The 10,786-nt window shown below is 53.7% G+C and overlaps 1 protein-coding gene across 1 annotated transcript; it reads left to right on the forward strand.

Annotated features, from left to right (window-relative positions):
* Nucleotides 1–1,024: 1,024 nt before the first annotated feature.
* On the forward strand, nt 1,025–4,395 carry NPPC (natriuretic peptide C). The gene is made up of 3 exons (XM_049769343.1): nt 1,025–1,226; nt 1,655–1,966; nt 4,196–4,395. The coding sequence occupies exons 1-2, from the start codon at nt 1,137–1,139 to the stop codon at nt 1,943–1,945; spliced, it is 381 nt and encodes a 126-aa protein (XP_049625300.1). The 5' UTR covers nt 1,025–1,136; the 3' UTR covers nt 1,946–1,966; nt 4,196–4,395.
* Nucleotides 4,396–10,786: the final 6,391 nt, after the last annotated feature.

Here is a 10,786-nt window from a genome sequence, read left to right on the forward strand (position 1 = left end):
TCAGCACCTCCTCTCTCCCCAACTCTTCTCCTCACCCAGTCCCCAGCTTCCTCACCCTCAAACACCTTGCCAGACGGTTGGTGCTGCCTGTCCAGCTGGACCCCTAGTTTATAGTCCATTCTCGGAGTGCTTGACTGTCGAGTTGGCCCATGACAAGGGTTGTACAGGGACATTGGGCTTGGTGCTGGGGAGTTCTGTCCTCAGAACCCAGGCTCTCTGCGCCATGGGGATCCTTTCATGAGCCCAGACAGGATGGGCAGGGGGTCCTTGGCTCTGGGTTGGATCAGCCCAAGTGCTCATGACAGACTGAGGTGCCACAGAGGGAACACAATCCTGGCCCACCTCCTTTCTGCACGCTTCACTTTCAAACGCGTTTAGGAAAAGAAAAAGAAAAGGAAAGAAAAAAGGCGCGCTCGGTCTTAGGATAGATAAGGCTTTAGCGCTCCCCCCTGCGGCCCGGGACAATCCCGGGTCTGCGCTTTCCGCCTTCCCCCCGGGAGGGGTCCTGGCTACTGCGGCCTAAGGCCATCGGGGCGCGCGCTGGTGGAAAGCAGTGGCCCGCGCTTGAGACAGAGTTGGGTGCAAGTCCGATAAACACGCGTAATCGCGGGCGGTACCAAGTTTGGAGACATTCCGTATGACTTTCAGAGAGTGCCTTCCCTCCGCTGACCTTGTCCCTGCACCTGCCAGGGAGTGGGAAACAGCCCTTGCAGGGAGCGCGCGTCTATGGAGATGCTAGCGGGTGCGCAGGGCGCGGGGCGCACGGGCTTTGGGCACTTGGAGAGGTTCGTGGGGGCTTCCGATGAGACTCTCGGGCAGCCCCCGAGGACCCGGGAGAGAGCCCGAGCGAGCTGCGGCGGGATCCCTCGGGGGGTGAAGGGGTGGGTGGGGACAGACGGGGAGCCCCCGCGGCCCCCGCCCGGACCTGGGCGCGCGCGTGCCATTGGCCCGGGCCGCGCGGTGGGCGGGAGGATGACGTCAGCGCAGGTTGGCTTATAAAGGGGCGCGCCGAGCCGCGGGGTTCAGAGCGCACCCAGCCCGCGGCCCCCAACTGCACCCGGACTCGCTCCTGCCCCGTAGCCGCGCCCACCGACCCCCGCGCGCTCCCACTCGCGCCCCTGCACCCCGCCGGCACCATGCACCTCTCCCAGCTGCTGGCCTGCGCCCTGCTGCTCACGCTCCTCGCGCTCCTGCCCTCGGATGCCAAGCCCGGGGCGCCTCCGAAGGTGGGTGCTGTCGTGGGGGGACCCTCCCGACGGGCTGGAAAAAAGGGAGGCCGGGAGGGGACCGCGCAGCTGGAGGGAAGGGAGATGTGCGCGGTTCAGAGTCGGGGAAACCCTCTAAGGAAGACTTAGGAGTGTGGGTGCCCAGGATCCAAATCACGTCGACAGCCTTGCAGCCTCTGCCTTCCATCCCCACCCCACCCCGACCCCGCCGCGCGTGGCACTGGCTTGGCCCGAGGCAAAAGAGAGAGGGTGAGCGGCTCCCCGCAAAAGGAGCGCAGAGGGTCTCAGCGGGTGACAGGTGGATGCATGCGCGGCCCAAGTTGGCCAGCGCTCCTGGGGGTGTCTGTGGCAACCGAGAAAACCGTCCTGGTTGGCACCCCGGGGCCTCGCCGCGCATCCCCTTCACGGTCCCACGGTCCCTTGCACAGGTCTCCCGAACTGCGCCCGCCGACGGGTCGGTGGAGCCCCAGGTTGGGGGTGGAGGCGCGAAGAAAGGCGACAAGACCCCGGGCGGCGGGGCTGCCAATCTCAAGGGCGACCGTTCGCGGCTGCTGCGGGACCTGCGCGTGGACACCAAGTCGCGTGCAGCCTGGGTGCGCCTCCTGAGCGAGAACCCCAGCGGGCGCAAACTCAAAGGCAACAACAAGAAGGGTTTGTCCAAGGGCTGCTTCGGCCTCAAGCTGGACCGCATCGGGTCCATGAGCGGCCTGGGATGTTAGAGCGGCGGCCCCTGGCGGCTGGTGAGTACCGGGACCCGGTGGGGGTTCTCCCTGGATCTGCCCCTCTGGAAGGATTCGTGTGTGTGTGTGTGTGTGTGTGTGTGTGTGTGTGTGTGTGTGTGTGTGTGTGTGTGTGTGTCCTTCTAGGCATTGGCCTCCCCTCTAGGCATTGGCCTCCTCCCCAAGTTTCATTCCATTTTAGCGATGGAAAAAGTGAGGGAGTTTGGCAAAATCAGATATTATGGGGGGTAGGGGTGGGTACAGCCTGGAGGGGCCATTTGCCTTGCTTGTGGCTGAGCGGGATTCAATCCCTGGCATCCCATATAGTCCTCTGAGCCTGTCTGGAGTGATCCCCGAATGCAGAGCCAGGAGTCAGCCCTGAGCACCGCCGGGAGTGGCCCCAAAACAAACAATTCTACCCCATCCGCCCCATTCCCCCATCTGCGGGAGAGGCAGAGCCCCCTGTTGGGTATATCCCCCAAAATAAAACACCAGCGAACCAGCGGCGCTGGCTCCAGTTCACATGTGGAGAGGCATTAAAGGGAGATGGTGAGTTTGTGAGGGCTGAGGAGAAAGGGCACCCAGCCAGCAGGTCTCTGCAAACTCTTTGTCCTGAAACTGGCACCTTGGCTGGCTGGGTCTGAAGGGTCCCTAAGGGACCTGACAGAACAGCAGGACCTGCCTGAGTGGTGTCCGCAGGTGCCGCGTCTGCCCCTGAGCACTCTGCTCCTTGTCCCCACTCTGAGTCAAGCAAAACTGGGCTGTCCACGGTCCTGACGAGGTAGGAGTGGGTAAGAGGAGGGGTGGGGGGACAGGCAGCCAGGGTGACGCTTTATTCTATTGCGCAAATTCACAAAGTCCAGCCCTCGCCACTCTGGAGTGCTCCTCTGCACCCACCAGATGTTCACTCTCCCTCCTCCGCCCTGTGGCCAGCCAGGCAGGAGTCTGCTGTTCCTCCTAAGATCCCTGTGGAATCCTCCAGTTCAAAATCTTGGCTCACCCCGCATAGGGAAAGAAGAGGATGGCCTGTGGTACTTGAACCTCAACCCTAAGTAGGTCCCATGAGAAGGCCGCCACTCTCCCCTCCACCAAGACAGTGAGCCACAGATCTCTGCAATTCAGTCACCCTCAGGGACCTGCAGCCAGCATGGCCTTGTGGCTGCCTGTGGGGTCCTGGAGTCCAATGTGGAGTGAAGCCACAGCACAGGGGGACTCTAGATGGCCAGAACTTCCTTCCTTACCAAGTTTATCTGTCCACCTTCTGCTGCACGTTTCCCATTAGCAGCGTCCCAACCTCCAATGCCCTCCATCATCTGGGTCCCCACATTTAGGAGGTCAAGATCCCCTCTGGCTGCAGGATGCACCCTCTAAGGCCCGGGATCTCACTGGGCTCAGGAGAATATTGAGGTTCGCACAGTTGGACCAGCTCCGAGCGGCGCCATAATGACTGTCTCGAGTTCCAAGGCGGTGATTGTAAAACGCTAATGACAGAGACAGAGGGTGAAGAATGCCCACAGGTCCTGGGGACCTCATAGATCTGTCATCTACTGATGTGCCAGATCGGGGGTTAGGGAAGAAAGAGATCTCAGCAGCTGTTCTCTGGGGTCACCTTCTTTCCTGTCTACCCCCCAGGGCATACACTAGAGTTGCAGCCTTGATAACTCTCCACCCACCCCCAGACCCCTACAGGAGACCTGATTTCTATTATTTTCAAAAGAGTCCCTTCTGAGTCTACAGAAAGTGGCCTTAGTGGTCCTACATAGCTGGTGGCCAGTGTTGTCCCCTGCTGACCCCAAGCCAGCCCTGGGCGGTGATGGCTATTACTCAGTTTACAGGAGAGCAGTGATGCTCAGGGCCTCCAGGAAGTCCTGGCCAGTGCAGGACCTACACACCTGATCCCCAGCTCCTCTAGTTTCATCCCTCCTTCCAGTGGCCCCAGACCACGAGCCCCTGATGGAGAGTTTATAGCCAAACAAGGGTGCATGGGGCTGCTCCTTTCTCCTGTGCATACCTGTGTCCCCCACCCCCAACCCCAATGCTCAGGCAAGTCCTGCAATAATACCAAAGACACAGGCCTCGCAGAGACCCCTTCCTGGGCAAAAAAAAAAAAAAGCCTCCTTAGAATTAGTTGCACGAAGATGAGGGCAGGTGAATCTGTGGAAAGAGAAGGAAGGTTCCAGAAAGTCCTTGCACGCTGGGCTTTCTCAGCTCAGAGGCCAGACTGAGTATGCCATCTTCTCTGTATTTCAGGATTGGGGACTGTCCATCCTACTGACATCATCCCTGGCCGTCAGCCGTCCACATCTGGAAGCATCTCCACCGCACACGTGGCTTCTCCATTTCTTTCCTTTCCTTTTCTTTTCTGGTACTGGGAATACATGACGCCAGCTGTGTGATTATTTGGGAAGGGGTATGATTTGTCTGGTTTTTTTTTTAAATGAGAAATAAAAAGTTATATATTATATATTATATACATGAAACCCACACATCTACACCGCGTGATGACAAGGGACAGTTTTTCAGAGACGGACAACCAGCTGTTTGTGGGGCCACAGAGATAATACGGGGTAAAGGCTTTGTTTGGCCTTGCATGTGGCTGACTGTAGTTCAGTCCCTAGTACCACATATGATCCCCCAAGTCCCAGGAGTGATCCCTGAGCACAGAGCCAGGATAAGCCCTGAGCACTGCTGGGTATGGCTTAAACACCCCCCCCCACCAAAAAAAAGAGCAAAACAAAAACCAGCTGTTTGTAATTCATGTCATGCATAAATGTATTTATGTTGTAAAGCTATTTATATTGTTTATAAAGAGATATTTATAAAAATTTTTATTTATGTAACTAAATGAAAGAAGTCAATCATTGTAATGTTTTTGTCTTAAGTAGTTGAAAAATGTAAAAAAAAAAAAAGTCATTCCATTACCACCTTGAACACTGTGTTTGTTTCCTGTCTTCCTGTTTCAGGAGTTAGTCTGAGGAAGAGGGAGAAGATGAGGCAGGTTTTGTTCCTAAGTAGAGCCAACAGTTGGGTTCTTTGCCCTGAATTTATTTGCGATCCCTCCTTATCTTTTGGGGATGTGGTTCCTGCACCGATCCAACCTATGATCCATCCACTGACTATGGGCCAGGGTTGGGGTGAGGGTTTTGGACCAGGTGGGCACATCCCCCAGGATTCTGAACAGTTAGTTCCTCTAGGCCCAGAGCTGCCAGCTGGGAGTCAGATGTGAGGAATGAACCTTTAACTGAAAATCTGCCTCACGTGCTGTGTCCAGGGCACGGGTACCCTTGTGATCTTCCCTCACCTCATTGACCCCCAATAGGGGGTAGCCTTTGAGATCTCATTCTTGGGCTATAAGATTAGCTAAGCAGGGATGGGAACTGTATGACCCAATATTATTGGCTCTCCATTCCTGGCTGCCAGTATCTCCTGTCCTTTCGTGGAGTCTAAGCCCAGGCCCTTGGTTCCCTCCAGCTCTGTCCCTTCCCAAGCCATCTCTGAGGACACAGAGGCCCTTCCCACCTCCTCAAAACACCTTGCTTCCCCCGTCCTAGGGTTCAACCACCCTCCCTGTGCCCCTGATCCCATTCTCTGTATGGTCTACAGACCCCAGACCCAGGGGCTGAAAGTAGAAGCCAGCAGGAAGAGGGTTTCCTGGGTATCTGCTGGAGGATCCAAGACAGGCAGGCAGTGATCTGGGACCAGACCTACAGCTTTTATGAGCACAAAAAGTGAGGACCCCCTCTAGGGGGCACACTCAGTCCTCACTAGCCTCACTAGCCTCCAAACAACACCAGTGCCTGCTTCCCCCACCCCAAAGCCCCTTAGCTCAGGTCTTGCTAGGTCTTGCCACCTGGGCATACACAACCTCCTTTCCAGTCGCCAAGCCCTTGGTCTGTGGCATCTCCCTTCAGTTTCAGCTGGAAACCCAGGCAAGAGACAGTGTTGCATAAGTAATGAAAACCGAAACCCTGAAGATTTCAAGCAGCTCACACTTCAGGCCTCACCTCCTCCCTTACAAGAAAGTTTCACATCCAGAGTGGCCTGGAGAACCGGAAGCTCTCCCAGTGCCAGTGAGCCTAAAAGAGGAGTGGGGTGGAGGGAGGAGGAGTCTGGAGGTCCTGTTGGTTAAAACCCCTGATTGCAAACCTAAGACCAGGGATTCAAGGCCCTCAATCCCAGTGTCACAGCCAGCGTGTGTGACACAATTCAAAGTCAGAGCAGAGGGTTGAAGCAATAGTACAGTGGGGAGGGCATTTGCCTTGCATACGGCTGAACTAGGGTGATTCTCTGCATCACATACGTATGGTCCCTCAAGCCCCTCCAGGAATAGTTCCTGAGTGCAGAGTCAGGCAATGCCTCAGCCATAACAGCATGAGCACCATCACGACACCATAAACACAGCAGTGGCACAACAACAGCAGTCATGGCAATGCTGGTGATATCACATCAGCATACACTTCCTGGGGAAATGAACACTTGCAGAGCCACAGGAGTGCGCTCTCACTGCTCCGCTGGGCCCAACAGCCAAAGCTCCAGCAACAGATGTGCAACTTCTGAACAACACCACCATAGCCAGGGGTGTGTGTGGTGTGGTGTGGTGTGTGTGTATGTGTGTTTGTGTGTGTGTGTGTGTGGCTGCAAAAGGGAGAAAAGGAGGAAATTATTTTTCAATAATAAATGAAAAAGGAGTCGGGGGAGTGAAGAAGGAGTAGGGGGAGGAAGAGAAGAGGAGGGGGATGAAAAGAGGGAAGAAAGGATAGGGAGGGAGAGGAAGTAGAGGAGGTGGGACGGAGTGAAGGAGGATGGGAAAGCCAGGATGGGAGGAGAGAAGGGAAGGAGAGGAGAAAAGAAAAGGGGGGAAGGAGAAGAAGGAATGGTAGAGGGGAGGAGGGGAGGAACAGAAGGCAAAACCTGCTAAAGGCATTTCAAGTGCCACATCCCAGGACCCTTTCCCCAAAGCACTTAGTTATTGGGGAGCTGGATTGGGGAGGGATCTGGAGGGGCCTACTGGGAACAGGCAGGAGCAGCTAGGACCCCCAAATATGCCTGGAGGAACTCCCCAACGCACTAGTGAGGGAAGTGCTGGCCCTGTTGTGGACAAGAACATTCAGTTGCTCACCTTACAATGACCCTCAGACAGGAGGGAAGGAGGGAGGTGGGCTCAAAGGGTAGCATGGGAGTTCAGCACTGCGTGTTCATGTTCCAGCACTGGGTGTCACCTACCGGAGAGCAACAGTAAAAACTGGCACTTAGGAGCATGCAGAAGGATGGTGGTTCGAATCCTGGCATCCCATATGGTTCCCAGAGCCTGCCAGGAGCGATTTCTGAGTGTAGAGCCAGGAGTAACCCCTGAGCGCTGCCGGTGTGACCCAAAAACCAAAAAAAGAAACCTGGCACTTGGGGCATGGCTCTGTGGCACAGTCACCTGCCTGGCAGATGTGAGGCCTTGAGTTTGACCCTGGCTCCACCCCACATGCTGAATCCCATCCTAGTGATGCTCCTTCAGCCATCCCAGGTGTGACACTCTCAAAGGACAGAGACCCCAGCGCTGCCACCTCCTGGCCATTGGCATGACAATGATATTGGAATGACAAAAGGGAATGACAAAATGGCAAAAGGAAGAGGAGAGGACACATCTCAAGGAAGCCTGCCCCTAAAGCATAGTACCTGGGACTGGCTGTAGCATCTTGTTCCCCAGAGCAGACCCCAGACCCCTCATGGACAGAGCTGCATGGGTCTGGGACTGCAGGATGGCCCAGCCTTGGCCAAGGAAGGCCTGAGCAGCAGGGTTCAGGCTCAGTACCCCCCTCCCAGCCTCCAGCAGGACCAGGGATGCACCGCCCTTCCCCTCTCTCCTTCTGCCTCCTATTTGCCAAGACAAATCCAATGCCTGTTCTCAAACCTTCTAGGCTTGTGTCAGTCAGCCGAGTTCAGCATGTATAATTGCATAGCTCAAGAAGAGGCATGAGAGTGCCCAGGCTGCCTTCAGGGGTGCCCTGAATAACAGAATTTCTGGCTGGATCCTAAAAGGGGATCCCGGGCCAGTCCACAGTCTTCATGGGCTCATGCTTTGACTCCTGTGTGAAGGATGATAACTGTGCCTGCCCATTGGAGGGGGCTGAATCTGGACCCCCCACATCCATCTCCCTAGGTTTTTTTTGAGGGGGAGCCAGGGCCACACTCAGTAGAACCGAGAGACTACTCCCAGCTCAGTGCTCAGGCGGTGCTTCCAAGCAGCAGTGCCACTGGAACATGCAATGCCGAACCCAGGGTTGCCACATGCAAAGCACACACTGCCCATTGAGCTGCCCGCAGGGTTCTCTGGAACCGCAGAAAGGTTATACTACCAGATTAGTCACATTTGGGAGTTGCACTCCTGTCCCCCCACCCCCGTCTTTTTTCAAGATCCTAGGATATAGGCTTTTAAATTAATTCTGTTATTTTCTAATCTTTGCTTGTCTGTCTGTCCCTTTGTAATGTTCTTTTCTCTCGGCTTTATTTCTGAGCCCAGCGCCTATTAGAGTTCCTGACAACATTCAGGTCTCAGGTTTGATAAATAGCTTCTCGTTTCCTCTCTTCCAAGCAGTTCTGTTTGCTTGCCTCTTTTCTTCCCTACCATTCAAAGTGAAGTTTCTTGTGGCAGAATTTATCTCGAGTTCAATTTTAAGGAGATTGGGTTCAATGCTTGGATGCTTTCTGCTTTATTTAAATGATTTATTTGCATGTTTTCATCAATGCTATACATTGATGCTGGGCATTTGGGGGGAAGTGAGTCTTGCTGGCACAATGAACTCTCCATGCCCTGGGACCTCTGAATTTGCTCCTCTGAAGTCCAATGACAACAGCAAAAAGGTATCCTGACACCTTTCCCCTCCTTCTTTCTTCCTTTCTTTCTCCCTTCTTCCCTTCATCTCATTGTTCCTCCCTTCTTCCCTCCCTTCTTCCCTTCCTTCTTTCATTCTTCTTCCTTCCATTATTCCCTTACTCCTTCCTTTATACCATTCTTTCTTCTTCTCCCTTTCTTCCATGCTCTCTTCCTTCTCTTTCCTTCCCTGCCTCTTTTCTTTCTTCCTCCCTCCCTCTCTCTCTCTCTGCCTCCCTGAATCCATTTTCTCACTTCATTTTTCATCCCTTTCTCTCTCCCTCCCTTCATTCCTTGAAAAGTCTATTGGGAAGTAGAAGAAAAAGGGAAAGAAACTCTGCAGTTTGATAAGAACTTGGTATAAAACTCAGTTCTCTTTCCTTGTGGGGTGGGGGTTCCCAAGCAGTGCTCGTGGGGTCCTGGAACCCTCCTGTAAATATTCAACCAGCCGGCCCAAGTGGCCCACATTTATTTTTTGTTCTCAGTCAGTTGAGCCTGAGCCCTCTTCCTGTGAATCAGGACTATGACCTTGAGCTGATGGGGGCAGGGTGGGGGGTGCCGCTAAGACTTAGACCCTAATTTAAGGGAGGTTACTTTGAGGAGCTGACGGGGAAGAAAGGAACAACCACCTGCCAAAACCAGACACCTGTCAGACCTGAGGCTCGGGGAAAGCATGTGGTACATTTTCTATTCCAGCTTAGGTGAACTGGATCAAATTCATCTTGGTGTGTGTGTGTGTGTGTGTGTGTGTGTGTGTGTGTGTGTGTGTGTGTGTGTGTGTGTGTGTGTGTGTTTAATTATATCAAGGTTTTGACTCTTTCCTGGTTTATGTCTTCCTTTATTAGGGTGTGTTTTCTCTGGATTCCATTCAAATATCTGTGATTTCTTCTTCTTTTAAATAGCTTTAAAGGATGGCTTGTACCCATTGCTCAGACTAGCACTGACCTCATCTGAAATCTAACCTTTTTCAGATTATTTTTCCTCTTTCCTCTTTGGTTGATTTTATTTTGATTGAGAGTGATTAAGGGGGCCGGAGAGATAGCACAGTGGTAGGGCATTTGCCTTACATGCAGCCAACCTTGGACGGACTCTGATTCAATTCCCCGCATCCCATACGGTCCCCCGAACCTGCCAGAAGAGATTTCTTTTTTTTTTTTTTTTTTTTTTTTTTTTTTTTTGTGGTTTTTGGGTCACACCCGGCAGTGCTCAGGGGTTATTCCTGGCTCCAGGCTCAGAAATTGCTCCTGGCAGGCACGGGAGGACCATATATGGGACGCCGGGATTCGAACCGATGACCTCCTGCATGAGAGGCAAACGCCTTACCTCCATGCTATCTCTCCGGCCCCTCCAGAAGAGATTTCTGAGCGCAGAGCCAGGAGTAAGCCCTGAACACCTTCACCTGATGTGACCCAAAAGCAAACGAGAGAGAGAGAGAGAGAGAGAGAGAGAGAGAGAGAGAGAGAGAGAGAGAGAGAGAGAGAGAGAGAGAGAGAGAGGCCACTTTTAGATTGTTTCAAAATCCCTAACAGTAACTTCAGGCTTTCCCGGGATAGAGGCAGAGTTTGTGGCCAAGACTCCCCCTGCTCTGCCTTTCAGGGTCTCCATTACAGGTGTGAGGATACTCTGTTCTGGTGGAGTTCTTAAACTCCCAACACCCCTCCCCTTGACTCTCCCACAACTTCAGATCCTCAGACCTTCCTCCCAGACACTCAGCCTAGATCACTGGCCTCTGGGGCTCTCGGGCAGCCCCACACATACACACAGAACCACTGGATCTGATTTCAGATAAAAGAAGATAATTATAGTAAGGGGTGGGCAGCGTCAGGGTGAATGGTGTGTGAGTGTGTCTATAGCCACATGAATGGTGTGTGCGTCAGGATAGATGGTGTCTGTCAGAGTGTATGAATGTCACGTATCCCAGCCCTCATACTGAGTACTGGAGCTCAGCACTCACAGGGAGGGACCAGGTGTCCAGGAAA

This window comes from Suncus etruscus, chromosome 2 (genome assembly GCF_024139225.1).
Source record: "Suncus etruscus isolate mSunEtr1 chromosome 2, mSunEtr1.pri.cur, whole genome shotgun sequence".
In the NCBI taxonomy this organism is placed as follows: domain Eukaryota; kingdom Metazoa; phylum Chordata; class Mammalia; order Eulipotyphla; family Soricidae; genus Suncus; species Suncus etruscus.